Source organism: Chenopodium album, chromosome 23 (assembly GCF_948465745.1).
Source record: "Chenopodium album chromosome 23, dcCheAlbu1.1, whole genome shotgun sequence".
Taxonomy (NCBI): Eukaryota; Viridiplantae; Streptophyta; class Magnoliopsida; order Caryophyllales; family Amaranthaceae; genus Chenopodium; species Chenopodium album.
In genome coordinates, this window is record NC_137856.1 from 2,945,722 (window position 1) to 2,971,244 (window position 25,523).

Below are 25,523 nucleotides of genomic sequence, written 5' to 3' on the forward strand. Positions count from 1 at the left end.
CGAGAAATAATAAAAGTATGAAATATGTTAATTTGGTATTTGCAATTTTAATTGTAGCTTCCAATACACAACTAAAACAAAAGTAGGCAAAAAATCTGAGCAATATTTTTTCTTATTGTAAGAGTATTTTAAAATTTTGATTTTTGGTATATAATTGCCCATTTTTTTTTAGAAAAATTTGTGAATAAATCTTTTATTTTAAATGTAATAATTACTACATGTTAATGTGGAATATGTAAAATAATAATAATAATAATAATAATAATAATAATAATATGATTTTTGTAAATGATTTGTTTCCTTAATTGAAATATTTTTTTTTTAAAAAAGAAAAAAAAAACTACGGACACACCAGAAGATGACACGTGTCATTGCTGGTGTGTATTTTAGTATATAGTATTTACTACATGTTAATGTGGAATATGTAAAAATAAAAATAATAATAATAATATGATTTTTGTAAATGATTTATTTCCTTTATTGAAATATTTGTTTTTTTTAGAAAAAGAAAAAAAAAATTAAGGACACACCAGGAGATGACACGTGTCATTGCTAGTGTCTTTTAGTATATAGTATTGATTAATAATAGAAAAAATAAAGTTATGTGATATCTTGTTAGTATTATACAAATGTGTACTTTCAAAATATTAACTTTTACGAGTAAATAAATTTTGTGCTAATGATTACTAGATATACTTGCAGTTCATTCAATTTATCTAATTAAGGAACAAAGGAAATAGTGTCTAACAGGCTAACACTTTCCTATACTCGGGTTTAAAATATATTTTTGTTAAAACTGTGTTACACGTGAAAGAAAACGAAGAAGTGAATGTTGTCCAAACAATTCTACGGGCAAGAGGACTCGGCGGCTTGATGACGAGTGACGAAAATGCCAAAATGAGTTAGCAGGAAATGAATTTGGATTATGGGGACCTCTTGGGTTACTGCCACGTGTACCTTATTTTTGGATGACGTTAGATGTGACGGTGCCACGCTAGTAAAAACCTGAAAAACGACGTTTTAGTCAGTTTTCCGACACATGGAGTTTAATTTTAGAAAGGTCAAAAACCTCAACATCTTTTTTTTTTTTTTTTTTTTTTTCTTTGGGAAAAAAAGAAATTTTTTTTTGGACCTTTTCTTTTTAAAATGAGGTGAAAAAAGTACGGGTAATTGTAGTGGATAAAAGTTCTCTGTTTTTGGCAAAGGCGTTTACTTCACTCAATTACTATGTACCCCATTCTCCATCCTATGGTTACCTAACTCACAAGGAAAAGTCTACTAATTAAGAGACCATTATTTTATAATCCTATGGATTTTTAGATTCATTACCTATCATCGTTATAATTTGATACGGAGTATCTTTTTATTTAGATAAGCATAAGCATTGGTTAATTCATTTGTTTTTGAATTTATCTTTTCGTCTTATTCATTTGTACTTATCTGAATCAAGCTAATTAAGCGCATAATTAATCTTCAGTTCTTCACCTATATATACTAATATAAATCTAGTCATTTATGATATATCTTGATTAAAATGATTAGCCTTGATTTTTTTTTTTTTTTTTTTTTTTTTTTTTTTTTTTTTTTTTTTTTTTTATGTGAACAAAACTCACTCATACTAATATAAATGAAAACTTACTCGAATTATTTTGATATTTATTATTTGATAATATATATTAGGTGTTGGAACCAGGCCTTTCAATAAATCAAAACAAAGATTTTGTTTTATTTCAATTTTATTACGAGTACTTGATTTTTTTTAAAACGATATGTTAATTTATTGTACCATACATTCATACTATTTCTTCAAGTGTGATTCTATAAATTGGTAATTGAATATACAAAAATTGACCACTTGACTATATAATAATTCAGTGAAACGGGTCAAACCTTACAGAGTCCTCTTAGAATAAAGATGTAGTATGGTCAGAAACTCAAAGTAGACCACCGCAACCAAACTAATTAATTACCAACTTCGTATCACTTATTAATTAGGAAAAATACAGAGTAATTAAATTAGGAACAGACTTCAAATGCATTTCTTGAGGCAACGATTTCTTTTTTTTAAATAGGTGGGGAAAGTATCTGATATTAAGGGTGTACTAGTACTATATTTACCCAATTTTCAATTATATAAAGTTATCTTAATCTATCTCACTTTATTGATTTGAATCCTAGACTTTATGTAGATTAAACTTGAATTGCTCTTATTAACTCTTATTTAAACTAGATGACCCTTATTCGAGTTTTTTTTTTTTGAATGATTAGAAATTCGGCAAAAAAAAAAAAAATAGGGCCTAAACATGAAGTCAATAGGTTCTTAGCACTAAGGCCAATTCACTTCAGCTTAATTTAATTTCAGTTCAGTTCAGCTCCAATCAATTTAAATCCAATCAGTCCAGTTTAATTTAGTCCAGTTCAACTCAGTTTAGTAAATGTGAATAGGCCCTAAGTATTTCATTATGAGATTTGATAGGGTACATTTTTTACTCATTTTGTTTTGTTCAAGTTAATTAATTAATTGAACTTATATGAAATTATTGAAATAATTTTATTAAAACATTTTTTTCTAAACTTATTTTTTCTGCAATTTATGCGTGATTAATATATTTTTTTTTTTGTTTAACATTATTTTTATTCAATTTATCATTATCAAAAATTATATTGTATGAAATATGTCAAAATAAATTTAAATAATTTTAAACCGAACATACTTACTAGTTACTATAGACATAAATTCTTGATCTATTATTTGATTATTTCTAAGTAATCATAGTCACTGACTACTACGGAGTTTAGGACATGAGTAAGTTTTTTTAGGTAGATATGAAATGTCATTAATATTATTGGTACGTTTGGTTGGTACAGTGTTGGAATTCCTTAGGTAAAGTCGAAAATTATACGGAGTACTCCATATGTAATTAATATGTTGATGTGACTCTGTGAGAATGCTCGAAGCCGAAATGAGTTAAACGTGGTAATTACCGTCCATCTGATGTGATTGTACCTCGCTAATTGAGAAGGATAAACACGAAAATTAAAGAGAAACTATAATTATTTATAGGCCACACAATTATCTTTTAATTTATTTTTTGGTTTATTTAAAATTAAAATGATATGCATAGCTCTTAGGACTACATTTAAGCATTAAAAATGCTTTTAAAAATTGTTTAAATTTAGAAAATTATGACAAAACACACACTAATTACACTTATATACGTGTGTTTTTGTCATGAACTTCTAATTTTATACACTACAATTTTTAAGAGTGTTTTTAATGCTTATAAGGGCTATGCATATCATTAAATGAAAAATTATAAATAAATGGAAAAAAGAGAATGTGAACATATAAACTATTTTTCTCATTGACTGAATTGAAATGAATATTTTATAAGAGAAAAAAATTAAGAGTTGAACTGAACTGAATTGAACTGAACTGAAAATAATCGTATAAGAACAGGCCCTAAGACTTCATCAGTAGATTTGAGGCTATCTTAGAGTTAGTGCTAAAAGTCTTAATTAGTATTAGTAGGCGATTAAAGTAATCTGTATCTAGGTGCCTAGGTGTTAGCAAATGATTACTAGGTTTGTGATTGTCTATCTTCAAAAGGCCAATCACATCACTAATGGAGTCGTTCACTTGTTCGTTAGTTGGGATTATATTCATAAAGTTTAGTGTGTAGGTAAATACAATAATAAATTTTAGAAAAATTAATCAATTTTTGCTTATCAATTTTAAGAAGTAGTGGGTTATTAATCAATTTTCTTATATACAAATTATATTTTTATGTTATAACTTAAAGAAAGTCCAAATTAAATATTACCTTTCATTTTTTTACTATTAAGTTTAATCTACGATAGTACGTACATCAGTACATAGATAGATATTTTTAATAATTAAAATACATCAAAAGATCAACTTAACTAAAAAATGTAACTCCATTAATCCATTATTGGTTTCTATAGTTATCACGCCCCCTTCTTCACATGACTATGAGAATCACTCTAGTCTCTGGGCTTGAAATATAAATTTTGATTCGCATGGCCTCCCTATTCCCTAACACACATTAGTACATTACTAAATATTTTCAATTTAATTAGAAATAATGTGGATGAAATATGAACATGTAACTTTGTTATCTCTGACCAAAAAAAAAAAAAAAAAAAAAAAAAAAAAAAAAACCTTTGTTATTATGCTACGAGTAATTCTTAATACCATGTTAAATGATCAACTTAACTAAAATATTTCGTATTAAGCTAATGTTTAGGGTCCCACAATTAATACTCTAGCTAGTAACACCACTTGTAACTTAACTTAGGGTCTGTTCTAATTGACTGAACTGAGTTGAACTGAACTGCACTAAAAATAAGCTGAAGAGAACAGACCCTTACCCAATCAATGTTTTTTGCAACATAAAATTTTAACTAAAAAATTCTCCATTATTGACCCACAAGTGTACAACAATTGTAATTCGTATCACCCCACCTATTATTTATCAATTCAATTCATCAAGCTACATGTTTCAATGACCAACAAGTTTAATTTTTCCATCTTGTTGAAAAATTTAAAAGCTACAACAAAAATAATCAATTGGAGTTCGTTGTCCGTACGTGTAGTAAGACAAGAAGAGTACGTAGACGACATCCTTCTTTTTAATTAACTATACACATACGACATACATATATACGCTATATATAAGAAGATATATGCTACGTAAGCTATATTTTAAAGACGGTGAAAAAACAAATTAAAATAAAGTATTTCATCCACTACAAAACAAAAAAATAAATACTCATCCGTTATTTTTAAATTGACACGTTTTGACTTTTAATACAATTCACAATCTCCGCTTTAACTATCTTTTACAATTATAATAAAGGTAATAAAACAAGTGAAATTTTGTTACAATCGTCTTAAAGTATATTTTCATAATATTAACATTTTATAATTATTTATTGATAATCAGAGATATTAATCATTAAACTCGTACATTAGTATAGTATACGTGATAAAAGAAATGAGATAGTATCAAAGTTATGCAGGAAAATGCAAGTTCACCCTTCCATCCCCTCCCCTCCACTTTATTTCCTTTCCCTCTCTTTAAGTTTTGTTCGTGATTTATGATAGCTACCCAAACATATTGTAAAAAGTACGTGCACTATAGAGTATAGACTTAATTAGAAAACTTTAAAGCAAGATATTTCAAGTATTTTAGCTAGTTGAGATGAAAAGCTACTATATCAAAAGGTGTTTTAATTTGCAAGAAAGTTATAAGCAATAAAGCTTATTAGATTGAGGAAATCACTCTAATAGATACATATTACCTTTCTTTTTTCTTTCCCTTAACATCATTGTTGTATACGGTATACCAATGTTTGAAATTTACATTATTTACACAAACTCTTTTTATTGTCTTTAGTAAAATCCTATTGAATCTGTCTTAATATAAACTTTTAAATGAAAATCAAAAGTATGCTTTTTATAATTTCTTCAAAAAGATAATTAAACTGCGAATTAGCATAAAACTCAAGACGTAATTACAAAAAGCATGGACGAAGAATTTATTTTAAAGTTTTAATATAACTTTGCTAAATAGGTCTAAATATATTGGCAAAAGCTAACGAACGCCCCGGGGACGGTGGATAAGTTAGCTAAAAGTAGAAAGATTAAATTAACATTAGCATTAATTAAACCGATCGATGCGTGATTTTGTCATACTTTTCCAAATTAATACCACTTTAGGTAATATTTTAAATGCTTATCGAACACCCCGGGAACGTTCGTTAGCAAGATCCAAATATAATTACTCCCTTTAACCTTAAATAAGCCATATCCAGTACAATAATGCAGGTTTAATCCGAAAATGAGAAAATATTAGTAAAATAATTAGGAAAATATCTGTTGAAAGTTTCGAAAGATTTAGTATTAATTAAGAAAGCAAGATAATGTATCCACTAAGCACATGGTAAAATAGAAATAATAAGGTAATGTTGAATGGTTGATAAAATAGTTTGGTGCGATTCCAGCAACCTGAACAGTCAATCCTAATCCTAATTTAATTCTATCCACTTGTATTCTCCTCTGTCATCACTCAATTTTATTTTTTTATTTTTATTTTTATTTTTGCCACTTTCCCTTTCATTTTCTCTTCATTTTTTTTTTTCGGTTGTTCTTTTCATTCTGTGGGTCAAGCTGTATTATTGTCAATTTTCTTGTGGCATTGAGGGTGATAGGTGTCCAAGTTAAGTTAATATTAGTAAGGAGCAAATTAATTTGATTGTTTGTGAGGTCTTATTTCCAATGTTTTAAAGATCAATAGGTACAAACTAAGCATATTAATTAAGGTCGATAGATATGTACGACTTCTGCAATCATTATAAGTTACGTAGTATTCTCTCCGTCCCTTAATACAAATATACTGTACAATGCCTCTTTTGAGCAATTATTCCTCACATAATAAAGAAAAAGAGGCATTGTATTAAGTGACGGAGGGAGTACGAAGTATAAGTTATAACAATAACATTTTATCTGTCAGCTAATTAGTCAAATTAATATTAATGTTGACTTACTACTTGGATTGGTTTAGATAGTTTTGGGCCAAATTCAATCATACTTAATTCAAAAATCAAAATTAAACCGTAATTACTTCAAAATACTTCCAATTAGTATTATGTGCACCATGGTGCACCTAGAAATAGGTGCACCATGGCTATACTTTTGAACATTTAGTAAAAAAAATTGAACATTTTACAAAAAATGAACATTTAGTAAAAAGAATATGAACACGTCACAAAAATTAAACATAAACATGCAATTTTTATGTTCATATTTTATCAAGAAATGTTCATTTTGTATGCATTAAATGTTCAGTTTATATTACAAAACTATTGAATTATTACGAGTCAGTTCAAAATTTGTCTGACTCGTAATAATTTAAAATTTGCGATTGTTCAGATTTTTTTTACTAAATGTTCAAAATTTTTTATTGTTCATATTTTTTTTTACTAAAAGTTCAAAATTATAGGCGTGGTGCATTGCGATTGTTCATATTTTTTTTACTAAATGTTCAAAATTGTGATGTTCAGATTTTTTAACTAAATGTTCAAAATTCTTGATTGTTCAGATTTCTTTTACTAAATGTTCAAAAGTATAGGCATGATGCATTGCAATTGTTCAGATTTTTTAACTAAATGTTCAAAATTTGCGATGTTCAGATGTTTTTACTACATGTTCAAAATTTGCAATTGTTCAGATTTTTTTACTGATTGTTCAAAAGTATAGGTGTGGTGCACCTAGAAATAGGTGCACCATGGTGCATCTTAAAATTTGCCAAATACTTCAAAGCACCAAACTAATCCTAATGGGCTAATTTGCAAGTTCACTTTCTCATGGTTTTAAAAGCAATATTTATTCTTCAAGACATGTATTTATAAGAGATATCTACAAAAAAAAAAACAAAGGAAAAAAAAAAGGTTACTTGTATGAATCTTATCTTATTATTTGTGCTACCAATTGGTTGTTGATATAGTGGTGATTGAAACTGTACTTGGCAGGAGGACCCGTATTCGATCCCCGCAGCAACAATTGGAAGGAGACTGGAACCTAACCACCCAAAACTGATCCCAAAATCCGGATTAGTTTAAAGGGTAAATCCGGTAGAACAACAAACAAACATCTTCTGATTTATGTTTCAAACACCACCCCCCCCTCCCCCCTCCCCCCTCCCCTCATAAAAAACAAAAGTTAGTGAAGTTTTTAAATCACCCTCAATTGAGCTCAAATTAAAAAAATGAGCATGTGAAGAACGTTGTATACTTGTATTTATAAGAATATAACCTATTATGGTTTAGATTTAGATAAACGCCGTCTTCATGAAATCCCTTGATGAATGTCCCTCAAGTGGTTGTATTTTATACGCAGTAACATTTATCACTATCAACAATGTACTGCAAACAAATCAAACACAGATGCTTCCAACATTTACATTTGACATGGTTGCATCCCTCGGCCTTCTCAATGGTATGGCCACAAAACGGACACCTCTCAACGTACTCTTCTTTACCTCTCAACCACTCTCTTAAAGATGAATTTGGATCTTCCTTGAATTCCTTGTGCTTTTCATGATAACCAACGCTGGTACTCGAAGTGGCACTCAGTACAACTTTCTGCATAGCTAGTCCCCCAAACAAAAGGCTCCACTGGACTTATTTGAACGACACATCTGATAAACAGAACAAAATGCTCGCATTGAAGCCATAATAAGCAAAACAAATGACCAGTTTATAAAGAGTTAAGGGTACATTTGGTGATCAAATTTTTACAATTTTTCACTTCTTGATGATTGAATTTTTTTTTTTTTACTTGTACTATTTGACTTCAATTCTAATTTCTAAGCACTAAGCTATTGTAATGTTAGAAGGCAGGCCCAATTACTGTGCCCATATAACAATCCAATTGGGCCAAGCCATTGCTCTAGCTCACTTAGCCGCCCTAGGCCGATTTAGTTCTAGACAAACGTTGTAACAGATTTTATACAGAGGGATGATCGACAAATCTTAGAGAATGAATGAATGAATGGTTAATTCTCGTGTTTTAGAGCAAATTCCAGCATATCCAACAAATGTGATCTTGTTGACATGATTCCGGCAATTATACCTTTGTGACATGTGAAAGAGAAGTAAATAAACCAATTGGAAGTATGAGCAATAACTAATAATATAGAAAATCATCTTGAATAGACACAAATAGAGCACAAAAACAAAGTAGGGAGGGTATCCGTTTTTAAAGACATTCAGTTTCCATTTTAAAGGGTACAAGTTTCATCTGAGTAGGCAAAATTTAAGACTAAATCAACAACCTTAACCTAAGATCTGGGTTTTTCCTTCTTTTCCTTGAAGAGGGCTAGAAGAGAGACACCAGCAACCTTGACAACCTTAAAACGGACTCCAGGAATATCTCCCACAGCATGTCCTTTACGACCAAATCCAGCAATCAACACCTCATCCTGCACAAACCACAACTCCTTAAGAACGGAAGGAATAGCAGAGCATCCAAAGAGATAATATTGTACACAATATCAAATTCCATACAATCTGGTAACAAATATAAACAGGTAAAATAAGAATTCCAGAACCAAATGCATGATCCAAATTTCCAGCATGAAGTTATGCCCAAACACAAAGTTGAACTACATAAATGTAACAGAAGACCTTGAACTCTTCTACCAATCATGTAAATATCTTTCATAAAAAGAGAACGATTCATTGTTCTTTGATAAGTAGTATGAAGTAGCAATATCTTAGAACAGCTTTTTTCTGATGATTTGCTCAAGAAAGGATCAAAAACCAACAGTGTCTGACTGATCTTATTTTCTCAGGCTATATAATCTCCAACGCAATATTATACAATTAGTATTAATTCATAAGGATATAGCTGCACCATGTATACTGCACACGAGTGAGTGCAGGAAGAGTACTGGCAGAAGCATCAGATAAACCAGCAAAGAAAGAGTGCACACTCGTGTTTTTATATGTTTCTTAATAAACTGGGCTCAAGAGTTCATAATATAAGAAAAGCAATGTTACTAATGTTAAGCCTTCAGTAATCCGATGCCAGTATTTTTCCAAATAATTCTCAACAGAAAACGAATGACATCATTTCTAAAACTAATGATTGTTAACAAATGACTGAAGCTGTTTAGAGTTTGTTATTTAAGACACTTATCTTCCAAAGGCCCCCATCAATAGAATTTGGATTTAAAACCATTTTTCCCTACATCGCACAACCTTCTCTTTGTTCTGTTTCCAGAATACGAGTACAAATCAGCCACACAACCAACACTGCCACCAATATAGTTTTTTCACCTACCCTCCACCCTTCATACAAAAGCAGTTGTAGAAAGCAGAAGTGAGCAAAAAGGGAACAGATTAGAAAGACATCTCTGTCAACCATGGTAGAAGCATCAAGTGGGGTTCCTGATAGAGTTAGTGTAATCACCATTAAAAACTACTTGGCTACTGGTAGTGACTAGCAAATGGTAGATATGAGGAAGCAACAAAAAAGATAGATAATTAAAAGCGACGAAGATTGGGGAGATGAGTGTATGCTCAGTGAGAGGAAGTTATGATAGATTGAAGGAAAACAGACATTCAACAGAAAGAAAATTTTCTGGTCAAATTAGAGGTAGTTTGGAAACTATCTGACGTTCAGACCGATGTTTAGAGAAGAAAGTTTCCTAAAGCACATCAAAAAGTATTTAAAATCAATGGTACACATGCTTCTACAGACAATTCAATGATCGACAATCATTTGAAGATACAGAGTATCTCATATTATCATGCTCTCACACTACAGCTTACTAAGTCATAGTCTTACCACTAAGTTTGTGTCGAAAGGCATAAAGTACCAGCAAATTCACAAAGAAACAGTTTTTGAATCAGTAAGTGCATATGCTTGCATACACTTATAAAAAGGACTTACATTTTCCTCAATGAAGTTCAAACAACCATCATTGGGAACGAAAGCAGCAATCTTCTTTCCATTCTTAATCAACTGCACACGAGCACACTTTCTGATAGCAGAGTTGGGCTGTTTAGCTTCAATACCACTGCATCAAAACTCTTTGCATAAGTTCTCATACAAAAAAAAAAAAAAAAAAGCATACAAAATCAAATTAGTAAGCAGAGAGTTGACATAATCCTACATCTTTTCCAAAACAATGCCCTTAGCATGAGAAGATCCAGCAAATGGCTTCTTCCATTCATTTCCAAGATGTGACTTCTTGTAAGACTTGTCAGCCCACCTTTGCCTTCTGCGGTGGGACTTAAGCTTGCGCGCAGCTCCCATTCCATGCGTCTTACTGCACCGTAATAGTTTCACCCATGTTAAAAATAAAGAACACGCCATCTAAAATAAAAAAATTAACACAATTATACTCTTAAGCATTACTTCAAATCCAACCCAAAGAAAAACCATTACCCTGATTACCACATCTCACACCTATCAAATTTGACGATTCAGTCGACAACTACTCAGTTTTCCACAAATCTCACCCCTATCAAATCTCCAATTAAAACAGGATGATAATCATATCGAATATCGATACATCAATATTCTGATAAACTATTGCAATCTCCACTGTCAATCATATCCCAGCAACCAGATATATAACCCATTTCACATAACACTATATTTCAAATTTCTCGTCAAAACCCAGGCAAAAAATCAAATTACCTCCAAACCAATTTTTACCTGATTTCAATTACTACATAAACCAATAGTTCAATCTAACACAATAATCTTCCTATAAACTTGAATACAACAAATTTGAAAAAAAAAAAAAAAAAACCCAATAAATTTTTTAACATGAGCATCAAATATAGTTTCTTAGATTTTCCATATGATACAATGTAACAAAAAACCAATTTTGAGATGATTATAGAAATACAAATCCCCAAATTAACAGCTGAACAAAAAAGAGAAATTTGAAGGACAATAAAGCAAGAAAATGAATTAAAAGTGCGATTGAAACAACACCACCATTTTAGAGAGGAGAGAAAAAGAGAGAGACTAACCCCATGATTGCAAGCTTTGAAGATTCGCGCCGACTGTGATGAAGAGGCGAGGATGAAGGAGACTGAACTCGCGATAATGGTGAACCAACAAAAAAAACCCTAATTCTTAGTTTTGGTTTATAAAAGGGTTTTTTTTTTTAAAATGATTTGGGCTTTGTAGTTGATTTGTATGAGCTTGAAGTAATATAGACAGTGCCATAAGGCCCAAATCTTGCTCTCATTACTCGTTGGTCATTATCATTATCATTATCATTATCATTAGTACATTTCCGAATAGATTTACTACGGGTTTATTCTGATTTACTTGACTGAACCAAACTGGTTGGAGTTGAACTTAAATAAACTTAACTTAACTTAGAGCTGAAATGAATTATTTAGGAGAGAAAAAAAAATTAGAAACTGAACTGAATTGATTAGAGCTGAACTAAACTGAACTGAAATTAAGCTGAAAAGAACAGGCCTTACCTCGGTTTCATATTACTCGCAACATTTACAAAAAAACGGATGCTACATATTGCTCGCAACATTTCCAAATCTTGTCTTTTTTTAGTAAATTTTTTTATTGAAATTACAAAAAAACACCCTTATATAAAACTTTATAACCTCAATTACATACTTTAATTTAAACATTATTAATTATTCTGTCAAAAAAATATTATTATTTAAAACTAATTAAATCTAATCTGATTAAACTCACCTTGTCTTTCTAATATCATCAAATTTATTCATCTTCTTTCTCTCTCTTCCTTCATCGTCAAATTTCTTCATCTTCTACCTCATCCCATTGTTTTTCTCTCTCTTCCTCTAACCCTGTTCTCGTCAACTGTTGAAGAAGACCACCTTTTTGTTGTGAGTTTTCCAAATCTGCTGGTTTCCGTTGGTTTGAGTTTGTGGGCTATGGGTTTAGGGTTTTGGGTTCGAGTTTGATTGTGGGGTTCGGGATTTTGATTGTGGGTTCAATTGTGGGGTTAATGGGTTTGATTGTGAGTTTGATTGTAAGTTTGGTATTCGTGGTGGTGGGTCTAGTGGTGGGTTGGGTGTTTCCTTGTGTTGGGTGTTCGTGCTGGCTGTTGGTGAAGAGTGGTTCGTAGATTGGTCCCGCTATGTGTTGGAAGTTCTTGATATAAAACTAGAGTGTTGGGAAAAATAAGAGGGAGAGAAAAACAAATGAAAGGGGAAAAGTCCCACATTGATTGGGGAGGAAGGTTTTTCCTTGTTTTTATATTGTAGTGCTTTAGCACTTCTTAGTTGAGTAAGTTGGAGGTGTGTGTTACTCCACACACGCGCGCGCCGAGCCGAGCCGGGTCGGGTCGGGCTCGGGCCTTGGGGTCTTGGGGAATGCGATGCGCGGGCGTGGGTCCTTGTTATCTTTTTGGAGAAATTTTATTTCCTTTTTCTTGTTAACAGAATATTCCTAAGTATCCGTTTTTTACTGTTGGGATTTTCTGACTGTTGTGGGAATTAATCAGCCATTAATCCCTTGTTTTTAGCTGATTAATTCACTCCCTTGTTTCTTGCCTCGGTTTGTTGACTGACCAAATTAATCTGGTCATTTTCTTGGCCAGATTCTTCCCACCTTTTATGCTTCCCGTTTTTCCTCTTCAGCCTATAAATGCTCCGTGGTTTTCTCATTCTAAATACACAACACAATCAGTCTTCTCTCTTCTCTAAAAATTATCTAAACACATGTTCTTTTCGTTCTGTTTTCTGGGCAAGTATTCTGAGTTCCAGTCGGGTTTGTGAGTGCACATAAACTCCGGCGCCGTGCTTATCCTGGAGGGCGACCGCAATTGTCTACTGCAGCGGGAGGTAGCGCGGAATCGTCTTTTAGGTCAGTGGTTCTCCACGACGCGGCTATTGTCGGTTTGGTTCACGCATCAAGAGATAAGTTAATTCTGTTTTTTTGCTTATTAGTATAACACTATGTGGTGGTGCTAGTTGGTTATACTTGTCATTCTCCATTCTACTTCCTCCTTCCTTTAATTCCGACATCACCATTCATCTCCTCCACCTTCCTCTTCTTCTGACACCACCATTTCCAACACCGATGTCGACAACTTCATTTTTTTAATCTCCATTGACATCGACCACCAATTCTGACGGATTCGTCGTTAAATAAATTAAATGAAAAATCTAATTAAGAAAAAACAAAGAAATTAATAAATGGCATGATTAACTCCAAAGGATAAGAGAGTTTTCCATACTCCATTGAATGAAGCTGAACTTTAACTCTGTCGTTGAAGTTGAGCTTGAAGAAACACGAAGTGGTTTTTTTGAACAAAGCCATACCAAAGTACAAGAATTGATTAGTTTGATTCTAAAAGCACAAATCTCAAGGAAAAACAATTACATACTTGCCATAAAATTTGTTTACTAAGGCGATAAATTTGTATTTTTTCGGACAGTGGAAGGGAAGCTTCTTTGCTACTTAATTTTGTATGAATAGGGTATGCAATAAGCTTATTTTCGCATACCAAGATATTTATTATTCTAAACGTACTGTATAAGATGTTACAATTTTAATTTAACATGCATCTTAATCAAATGAACATCATTTTCACCTCCAAAAACACATAAAATGAAAAAAGGCAATAATAACTAATATAGCTTGAGAAATACTTTTTCTTTCGGCAATAAATGAGTCAATTTCATCTCTACACAGTATCTTTATGAAACAAACTAACTAGTCACCAATCAAAATTGTTACGAATAAAATTCGTAAGTCACTATAAACTCTGAGAAACAAATAATAACCTGTGAATAAAGAAAAAAAAAAGTAGATGAAACAAAGCTACGCTTCATTTATGAGGTTAAATGACAAAGCTACCCTTCACTTATTAGCTGAAATGACAAAACTACCCCTTATTTATTAGCTGAAATTATCATTCTATCCCTGATTTACATTTTTTTTTGTACGTTAGACTTATGAACTTGATTTTTCTCATAAAGTTTTGAATGATGATTTTCTCTGTTAAGATCATATCCCCTCTCTATACTATAAGAATAAACTTCAATCTTATAATTTGCAAAAATAATGGAGGTAATCCTTTGAAAAATTGTGCATTTTTTCGTAAAGAGAAATTCCACACAACTAAAGAAAGATAAAAATATGTTATTTCATTTGTTGTACAGTTTGCAGTGTGCATTTAGATGAACATTCTAATTTAGCCGTGCATGTAAACTAGGTTAAAGTATTGGAGGTGGTACCAAAAACCTATTATCAAATATCATTTGCTCTTTATGCCTTTGTAGTTATCTATATGTTAAAAAAATTACTTCTCTGTCTCGATTTGTTTGCCTTATTAGACTTTTTCTTGTTTCTAAGACACATCTTAAAATATAAATATCTTTATGCAAAATTATAATATAATAATATTTTAAGATTAGACATTGAAACGAATCCAACAAAATCCTGCATGACTATATAGTTTCTAATAGATTAGTGAAAATTTGTAGTCCGAGTTTTGTAAATCCGAGTCACAAAATTGCAATGAGGCAAACTAATAAGGATATAAGGACTCTAAGTATAATTTATGAGCACCTAGTTAATACCCACATGATTCAACCCATCTAAACTACTAGTTTGGGCCGTTTGGCATAATTTTCTGTTTTCAATTTTTTGTTATTTTGAAAACAAAAAACCATAAACAAGTTACAAGAAAAAGGTGTTCCAATTTTTTTTGTTGTCAGTTTCAATTGAATTGATTATTTGGGTGCGAATATATGAAATTATGTGCATTTTAAATACTCGTAATTTCCTTAATCAAAACCCTAGTTAAGTGACAACTTTACAACACGAGAAGTCGAGAACACATTATTTAAGAACGGAAGGAATAATGCTATTGGCCGATTGGAGGGATTTTGTTTACACTAAAGGGGAGCAGCATCAGTTAAACTAGCCACCTTTTCTCCCCCAAACTTTTCTACAAATATCTCTACTCTCTCTCTCTCTTCTCTCCTATCAAAATTCGAAGGAGAGCACAATTCTCAATTTCTGGGTTGATGGCGGAAATCTAATCCAAGTTCAAAGCAGCAAGGAGCGGAAGATTTTGTCGATTGATTATCCGCTCGTTGATCTTTGTGATAAGCTTTCGATTTTACCCTAATTTTGGTTGTTTAATTTTGTCAATTTGATGAAATTAGGGTTTCTCTATTGTATTAGATAATCGTTTAATTTTCCCCCAATTCATGCTTCAATTTTGTTGTAGTTTTAATTCGTTTGATTTATGCGGCTGATTGTATCTTGTAATCCCTATACTACACATTAACAGATTTCTCGTTCTTCGTTCTTCTTTATTTCGTAGTTTTTTTCCATAATTTTTTTTAATTCTCTGAGTTGTTGATTAAATTCCTGTGCAAAAGTTTATATTTTGGGAAATAAAATAAAAGAAAAAAAAAACGAAAAGCAAAAAAGGATTCTTGAAATAAATGGTGGAAAAAAGAAATCAATTTTGTTGATGGTAATAAAATTATAGCGAAAAAAAACAAAGAACAGGAAAAGGATACTTGTTAGGGAAAAACAGGGCGAAGGGTATTAACCTTTGAGCTTGAATTAATGGCTAATTTGGGCGTGACCAATCTATATAATGGGCAACGATTGGGCATAACCGAGCCAATATCGTTTGGTGGACCAACGGAATATGATGTGAACAAGACCCATGAACTTGAAAAGGTTAATTTACAGTTTTCTTATCGTAGAATTGGTTGCTTTGTTGATCATCTATTGTGAACTGTTTGAGGCCATACTGAAGTGAGAATCTCGATTTTACAGTACTTGGAAAATGTGGGTTTGTACGAGCAGCAGGAGGAGGCTGTGAGAAGGGAAGAAGTGCTTGGAAGATTAGACCAGGTTAAGCTGCGTTTTGTGTGTATTTTATTTGGTTTTCTTGTTTTGTTGAATTGTTATGCTGATTTGAGCTTGTGATATTCAAAATGTTTTGGGTTATTTTTGTTGGCTTTGGATAGATTGTGAAGCACTGGGTGAAAACAGTTAGCCGAGCCAAGGGTTTGAATGAACAATTGGTGCAAGAAGCAAACGCAAAGATTTTCACGTTTGGGTCATATCGACTTGGGGTATGAAACCTTTTTTGATGTTTGCTGCTGCTGTTGCTGGTTCTCCCCTCACTCCCTTCTTATTAAGGATCTTTAATTTCTCTTGTGAATTATTCATCTTTGCTTACATTAGAGGATTCTTATTAAGATTTTCACGTTTGGGTCATATCGACTCTCGAATGTATAGCAATTCCTTCACTAGGAAAAAGTCAAATTATGCTGGCTTCTGTTGTACTCCATAATAGATATTCCATCCAACTGAATTAGGAGACCTTAACAATGATCAATTTGTACTGGAAAAGCCAACTTATCACTAGAATTGCAAGCGTTTTAAGGGTATTATAACTAGCTCCTAGCTTATTCGTTGTATGTTCTTTATTCTTTAGTTTAAGCTTCTAGGTGATGGTTGAGGTCTTAAGTCAGTTGAGTTGTGCTGTGTGCTTCTTCTTTGGAGTCTTAAAAGTTTAACTGCAAAGTGCTCAAGTTGCTATCCACATATGGCCCCATGTCTGGTGGGATGACAAGTGGATAATTTGATATGGCTTGTCCCAATCCATGCGAATTGCACTAAAAACCAATTCTCTTTTTGTAATTTAAGAATTAAACGTCATGAGAGGTAGATGATGATGATGTGGCCAAATTGTTGTATTGATCAACATCCAGTGGAATATAAGTATGATGGAAGAAGTTATTGTCAATGTTGAAACTACCTAATTACATTGGGACACAATCTGAGCTGTATAAGCTTGAAGTGAAGGGAAAAGGCTAGATCATTAACTAGGGTTTGATTATAATAGTAACTAAACCTAGCTTTATTGCGTGAATTGTGGCTTTTTGTGGGTAATTTCCTTTTTTTGAAAGTATTTCTTTTAAGCTTGCAATTCTAGCTTGTGATTGTTTTTAGATATGTAAGTAGTATTTTTGGGCTCTTTCTAAGCATGTACTGAGTATACAGATGTTGATTGTTGAAGAAATACTAGGCTGGTTCTTTATGGTGGATGAATATTTGGTGATTCATAACCTTGGGAAAGAGACTGAAATTGTGTTTAAAATAGGAAAGCACATGTTTAAAGAAATTTTTAATTTCTGCTTGTTAGGACTTAGGAGTAATAATCTATATCTTATCCTCCCAAATTCCAACAATTCCACCATGTTGATGCTCCAGGTCGGCTGAAGCTGAAAATAGTGATCTGGAAAACACTAGTGTTTAGTAGCTTGTGTTTTTTGGAAATTACTTATCAGTTTACCTTTCTTTTTTCCAAGCACTTACTGTAATAGTGCCAACTTCACCGAAATTTCATTTTTTTTTTTTTTTTTAATTTTTAAAATTTTTTTTGTCATTGTAACTAGGTGCATAGTCCTGGTGCTGATATAGATACCCTGTGTGTTGGCCCTAGACACGCTACGCGAGAGGTAAGATATAACTTTTGTCTGCTTCTATACCTTTCCCAATTTTTTTCCCTACTTCAGTGTCCCCTTTACTTGTTATGTTTTACTGGATATAGGAAGATTTCTTTGGAGAACTCCACCGGATGCTTTCTGAGATGCCAGAGGTTACAGAGTTGCACCCTGTGCCTGATGCTTTTGTCCCGGTGATGAGATTTAAGTTCAATGGGGTGTCCATAGATCTTCTTTATGCAAAATTGTCGCTTTGGGTGGTTCCTGAAGTGAGTATTATCCCCACATTAATACAGCTGTCTGACTTATCTCATTTGCATGCTACTTTTACGAACTTTGGTTTCTTTTTTGATTTTGTGTTCATGTTGAATAAAAATGTGACTTCTATCATGATCATTTTACACTCTATGCGCTTGGTTCCCATTGAGGCATAGAGGAACTGAAATTCTGATACATATTGTATTGATGTATATGCATGTTAGCTACTTAGCTTGTCTTATTGCTTACTTGCTTAGGTTGGCTAGTATGTCTTTATCTATAATCATATATGTATTGGCCCCAACTGTTTGATGAATTTTGTATATCTCGTGTAACTATGATTTTGCCCTTAAAAAGTTCATGCCCATTTGCTTCACTTCCTTCTTAGGTTAGATTAGTTTCTGGAGTTGAAGTCCTCCATTGTTTTTGCGAGGGTCTCACAGGAGGTAGTGAAGGACAGTTTCCCCTTATAAAGTTTCTAAATATCTCTCCTGCTCTCCCCAACGTATTCTTAACTTCTATCTGTCATTTTGAGGAAGATTTTAGCAGTCAGATTTGTGCAGGTTTATATGGTTGAGGTATCTTGATCATGTTTCATGTGAGTGCTGTGTGCTGATGGGGAGAGAATCAGAAACTTGCCTATTTAATATTGAAGAATATGTGTGTCTCATATGATGCTTATGTGCTGTTTTGCTCTATATCTTATAATGTAGGATTTGGATGTCTCCCAAGATTCAATTTTGCAAAATGCTGATGAGCAGACTGTTCGCAGTCTTAATGGTTGTAGAGTTACAGATCAAATTTTGCGCTTGGTGCCAAATATACAGGTCTGCATTGCTTGTAAAGTCTGATTTACAGTATCTTAAGTTGTCTTTACGAAAGTGGGTGCTTATGATGGTTGAAGGAGCCAAATATTCCTGTGACAGTTTGAAGTTGAGTAACCCGTGCAATTTTTGGTCTTTAAAGTAGGTATATTTGCTGAACTTTTACCGCTTGTTGCAGAATTTCCGTACTACACTTAGATGCATGCGATTTTGGGCAAAACGTCGTGGTGTCTATTCAAATGTAAGAATGAGTTATTTCCTCGTTTTATGTAAATAAACTGTCTTGATAGAGGCTCCAATCAAATTTTATTCACCTTTTTGTTGTTGTTGTTGTGTGTGTGTGTGTGTGTGTGTGTGTGTGTGTGTGGAATATGTGGATCTTAATACTTTCTTTCATTTCATGGTTAGGTGGCTGGGTTTCTTGGCGGTATTAATTGGGCACTACTAGTCGCTCGTATTTGTCAGTTGTATCCCAACGCATTGCCCAATATGTTAGTCTCTCGCTTCTTTAGGGTTTATACTCAATGGAGGTGGCCCAATCCTGTCATGCTCTGTGATATTGAAGAGGGATCTCTTGGTCTGCAAGTTTGGGATCCAAGGAGGAATCCCAAGGATAGATACCATTTGATGCCTATAATAACTCCTGCATATCCATGCATGAATTCTAGTTATAATGTCTCATCCAGTACTCTGCGGATTATGACAGAAGAGTTCCAGAGGGGATATGACATTTGTGAGGTATTATTTCTTGAATATGTTGATGCCATGTTTTCTCCATGTGTATGAGGATCCCTATCGCTAGTATGATGTCTCATTTACCTTTGTTTTCCCCTCCCCACCCCCCTCTATTTTATATCTCTTGCCTTTGTGCAATGAACTCAGAGAGAGGAGGGAAGGGTAGTGTTGTGTGTAGTGTTGGGCTCCACTGGAAGTATCTGCCTCTATGTTATATGTTTCCTACATATTTTGGTCCATTTCAGATCTTTATTAGTACAAGTTATACTGTCTATTTATGTAGAAGTCTAGATCTTTAGTACTAGAGCATGGGTGTGGATTTTGTCATTGCCTTATAGTTCTGGTTATCTCTCATGCCCGCTGGACATATAACTTTGCACGCCATATTGACTGTCACTATCAATTCTTATAAGTCCCTCTCAGAAGCCTCTTGTGCCGTTGTATTTGGAAAATCTATGAAGAATTAAGAGGGAAATCATGTATTGGGTGGCACTGGCTCCTGGAATAATTGGACCCAAAGTTGTCATGCTGGAACATTTTAGGCTCTCACACTTGTGGGAGTTCCTTAGGAATTGCAAAAAAAGCTGGTTGATACTCGGAGGTTCCTGTGAGTTGTATGTTGGCGATCTTATGTTTGTTGAGAATATCGATTGTATTTAACACAAGATCTAAAGTGTGTCTTCAAATAGCATTTTAAGATGAACTTCGTATCTATGTTTGTGGGGGTGTCAGATGATATTGTCTTTGGCTACATAGAAGTTTTAACATTAATTTATCAAAAAAGATTATCATATATGATGTTAAAAGTTACAGTTCAGCTTTCCTTACCATTTACCATTTGATTATTTAGATTGCCCTGAAAATGCTCACTAGAATCATTATTATGGGAGGGATTAAGACTTTGATTCTTATGCTGTTGGGATATGCTTATGTATCGTATATCAGTTCCGATATGGTTATCACTACTTTTAGCCTTCAAACTACTCTTTTTTTTATTTAAAATTTATTTAATTCATATATTTAATTCAACGTGTGTCTTATTGATTTTCCATGTGTGGACTTGAACTGAAGTTGTAGATAGCGCACGACTTTAGCTTGACTTGAGTCGATTATGGCGGAATATATTTTCTGATTTTGAGTAGCTCATGGCTTGTTTCTATCAGACAGTATTATTGGAAAGTTTTGGAAAAATATTGGAGTACTTTCTTTAATTATTGAGCTGTTTAGTTTCCTGCATTCTAGTACTCTATTGTGACCTAGAAACCTCTCTAACGGTTGAAGCTTTCAACCTTGACAAAACCTAACGGGGTCAGCTGGAAATCTCAAAAAAAAAGTGTCTTACTGCTTTTTAGGTCTGTCTTAATTAGATTGGCATTAGTTTAGAGTCATACCTTGGGGATCTCTTGTGGATGCAGATGAATATGAGTAATATTACATCTTTCTTTTTTTTTTTTTCTTTTTTTTTTTTTTTTTTATTTTTCTTTTAAATTTTTTTAATTTTTTTATTATTATTAATTTTTTTATTTACGTCTCCAAGGGCAGTCTAGGGTCTATATTAGTGGCCAATCTGGCCATGAATGTAGATGACACTGGATCCTGTTTAATTTTGTTTCGATGCTTGTAATCTATTGAGTGGAGATTGAGCATCTGTGTCTCCTATGTCATTTCTTTTCTCTTGTGTGATATCTCCTCACTCTACTATGCATTTCTTTTTCTCTTAACTTCTAATTGTCTTTCCCTATTCGTTGGGAGAAGGGTTGTGTTTGGTCTCGCCCTTTTATAGGAGGCCCAGTTTATTACCTTCCTGTTTCTATCAATCAATCAGTATTGTAGCTTATGTTGTGATGCTAATGTTACATACAGAGTATTATGAGATATTTAGTTATAGAAAGCTCTTATAGGTTTGTCAATAGTAAGTGACTGTTGTCTTCAAACATGGGGATATCTCAGCTGTCTTGGTCTGCCAAGCTGTACCATTGAGTTGTGGCTACACTGCAATTCTGATGACATGCTGGGCTTTATGTGTTTTTTTGGTTCTTTCCTGTATTCTTCCTTCTGTAGTTCTGATTGGTGATTGTATTCACTTTCAGGCTATGGAATCCAACAAGGGTGACTGGGATTCACTTTTTGAGCCATATCCTTTCTTCAATGCGTATAAACACTATCTGCAGATAGACATTAACGCTGAAAATGCTGATGACTATCAGAAATGGAAAGGTTGGGTTGAGTCTCGTCTTCGTACACTTACGCTAAAGGTATAATAGAAATTATTTACAATAACATGATTGGAATTTTATACACGTATCTGTTGTGGAATCCATTTCTGAAATTTGTTTATGCCAATCCAGATTGAAAGGCACACGTACAATATGCTTCAATGCCATCCTCACCCAGGTGAATTCACAGATGAATCCAAACCTTTTCATAGCTCTTATTTCATGGGTTTGCAGCGTACAAAAGAGGTTCAAACTGGAGAACGCCAAAAGTTTGATATAAGGATTACCGTTGATGAATTTAAGCAAACTGTTAATATGTATACCATGTGGAAACCTGGAATGGAAATCCGGGTTAGCTATGTAACGAAAAATAATATACCAGCTTTTGTATTTCCTGGGGGTATTCGTCCTACAAAACCTTCCGGAGAAAGTAAGCGATCTCGTGAGAAGAAGTCTGGTCTAAGTAAGCTAGGTGATGGCAAGAGGAGAAAAAAGGAGAATGATGATACCGTATCTGGTGTGGGATTGCCCAGACTTTCACCGTCTTTGCCTTCTATAAGTGAAGGAGGTCATGCAGGTAGTCCTATCAGCACTGCAACTTCTTTAGTAAAAGTGGATCATCTAGAAATGGATGGATCTAGTGAGGCGAATACTGAGAGAACAGATACAGAAATGTTACATCCCGCAAATAATGGTGAACTTGATAGATCTGTCCAACAAAGTCCGCCTCTCAGTACTGCATCAGTTCCTACTGCGTCATCCAACTCCAATGAGGCAGAGAAGGTGGCTATTGAAAAGATGATGTCAGGTCCATACGGTGCTCCGCAAGATCTACCTGAGCTTGATGAGCTAGAGGCTGATGTAGAAAATGCTCATCAAGTTGAATATTCTGGAGAAGCTGCTAAGTTGTCACAGGAGACCTCGTCTGTTATGGAAGCAGTGGAAATTGGAATATCTGGTGCAACTGCTGCTCACTCCAGTTCATTTGCTAATGGGAGTTTGGAAGAGCTTGAGGTCTTTTCCTATTCCTGGATCATTCTCTCTTTTACTTTCACTTGAATTATCAATGATTAACATGTCATAAATGTTCCCGAGGCCCTAAAAATGATGACATTAATAGCAATATACTTCGTATTTTGATAGGTAGTGGGATCCAAGCACTAGTAAGAGTATTATGTTGTTATATATTAGAGTTTAGAGGTTGCAGGTGGCTAATCTACCCAATGGAGATATTTAGCTATCTCTAGAATCTGGGATCTCCAAAAAGTATTGTCGTACTTATTATCTTTTTAGGTGGAGCACGGGTTTTTTTTTCCCCTTTAATTCCGAAATCATTATAAAGATATCTCTGCCAGCTTGTGCTGTATGCTTGGTTGAGGGGATTTGGAGGGTAGGGGAAAGAGTTGATAGGTATATTACCTTAGCTGGGCAATAATTTGGTTGGTTTAGAAGGGGAGGGAAGAAAAGAGGGCGTACATTTTCCATTTTTTCAAATGGAGAAGTTTTGAACTCGGAAAAATTATGGAAATGAAAACCACTCTTTACCCTATTTTACGTCTTTTGCGTCATTGATTTAAGAGTATTTTTTTTTTTCCTTCTCTCCCCTCTTGCTTTTGATATTTTTGTGAATGTTTTCTAAAACACTGTAATTGTTAATTATTAGTTGATTGGAGGGTTTGTACCTGCTTTTTTTTTGGGTGAGTAGATGCTTACTGCATGTGGTTTGATTATCTTTGCTTGTTATATTTGTGCAGCCTGCTGAACTTACAATGCCAGGACCTATAACCGCTCCTGTACAAAAAAAGCCGCTTATTAGGTAATTCTTGCAGTATATTATTATTATTTTGACGTTCTCTTTGTGGAGTTAATTTCAATCACCAAAGTCCAATGCTTTTTCTTTTGCAGGCTCAGCTTTACGTCCTTGGGTAAAGCTACAAGTCATGGCTCATGAAGGAGCGAGCTTTAGGTTAGTGCTTCGGGGTGGTCCAAATCTTGGAAGCTTTCCTGAGGCCATAATATCCCTTCATCAGAAATATACGATCTGTATGAATGGTTTACTTTGTATAAAATGTCAATAAATCTTGAATATAACAACTGTGCCTTGTCATCCATGAGATAGTAGAGCCATAGGAGGTGCATACTGCATAGTAGTATGCACTACAAACATTTACCGAGATCAGTTTATAAGGATATTAGAGGCACTTTTTAATCTGCGCGACTGTTGCTCATCTTCGTTACTTGCAACGCTGTTTTAGAAATCATGAAACTAATCAGAGTAGTGCAAGCTCAACGACTGGAGGCAACTTTGAGACTTGAAGAAAATCTGAGGGAACCCCAAAGGCGGCATTTTGAAGACATACTACGAAAAGTCTAAAATCGTTTTTACCGAGTTAATTATGACTTATGCTGCTAGATGTTTAATTTTGGAGGTTAATAATATATGATGCAGATTATTTCATGTTGGAGGTTAAATTTTGTTAACCCTTTTTATGTTTCATGAGTATTACACATTCATGTTATGTCCGTATCCATTTTAATAATCAATATAAAACTTTCTTTGCCGTATTTTTACCTTTAGTTTCTACTTCTGTTCTTTTGTAACTGACTTATATTGATTTTTACACTATTTACGCATACACCTATAACTAACTTTTATGATTTATACATAAGAAAATAAATCATGTGGAATTTTATTATTCATGATGGTTAAATTTAATGCCCATTTTATTCTGCTTTCAAGCCTTTCATAGCTGAAAGTCTCACTTTGACTGTGACTACTAGGGCTGTCAAACGAGTCGTGTCGTATTCGTGTTCGTGATAATATTAAACGAGTTGAAAAACCCTTGACCCAAACCTAACCCATTTATTAAACGGGTTGAAAACCCTTGATCCAAACCTAACCCATGTATAAAACGGGTTACCCGGGTAACCTTTTAACCCACATAATATATAATAAACTAATTAATATTCAACATAATAATTAAAAAGACATACATCATTAACGATATTACAAGAGATTAAAGCTACTGATTTTGGCAAAAAAAAACTACAAGAACATAAAGATAATGGTTTTAGCAACCCAACCAATACATAAGAGTTGTCCCAAGTCCCAACCTTCAAAATGACAACTTCTAAAACATGCATCAGTACTTAAGTTCATAGATTACATACATGATTAAGTCTTAAATAAAGAGTAATTGAGTACTATCTAGAATCCTCTAAAGTGGAAAAGTGAAAATGTAAAAAAGTAAAAAAAAATTATCTGTCCGCCAAATTAAACCGCCAAACAATCCCCAAAATTTAAGTATGGCGCCAATGCTTTCTACAACCAGTATAGTACAAGTTTAGAATAATGTTTTAAAAAAAAAGTTTAGAATAAAAAATTCAGGTTTCTTTTCTACTTAATAATCGGGTTGAGCGTGTTGGGTTCGTGTTAACGAGTTGTCGTTCAACCCATTTACATAAT

At 33.3% G+C, this 25,523-nt stretch overlaps 2 protein-coding genes across 2 annotated transcripts; one reads left to right on the forward strand and one right to left on the reverse strand.

Annotated features, from left to right (window-relative positions):
* Positions 1–8,698: 8,698 nt before the first annotated feature.
* On the reverse strand, positions 8,699–11,713 carry LOC145607871 (small ribosomal subunit protein uS12). Its single transcript, XM_081663466.1, has 4 exons — positions 11,575–11,713; positions 10,704–10,859; positions 10,481–10,607; positions 8,699–9,005 (listed from the first exon to the last, which is right to left on the reverse strand). The coding sequence occupies exons 1-4, from the start codon at positions 11,577–11,579 to the stop codon at positions 8,865–8,867; spliced, it is 429 nt and encodes a 142-aa protein (XP_081519592.1). The 5' UTR covers positions 11,580–11,713; the 3' UTR covers positions 8,699–8,864.
* A 3,724-nt stretch (positions 11,714–15,437) lies between these two features.
* Positions 15,438–24,622, forward strand: LOC145606790 (nuclear poly(A) polymerase 1-like). Its single transcript, XM_081662620.1, has 12 exons — positions 15,438–16,246; positions 16,346–16,423; positions 16,540–16,647; positions 17,977–18,039; positions 18,132–18,293; positions 18,996–19,109; positions 19,285–19,347; positions 19,515–19,844; positions 21,932–22,096; positions 22,190–23,071; positions 23,812–23,873; positions 23,963–24,622. Exons 1-12 carry the CDS (start codon positions 16,130–16,132, stop codon positions 24,006–24,008), a joined length of 2,190 nt encoding a protein of 729 aa, XP_081518746.1. The 5' UTR covers positions 15,438–16,129; the 3' UTR covers positions 24,009–24,622.
* Positions 24,623–25,523: the final 901 nt, after the last annotated feature.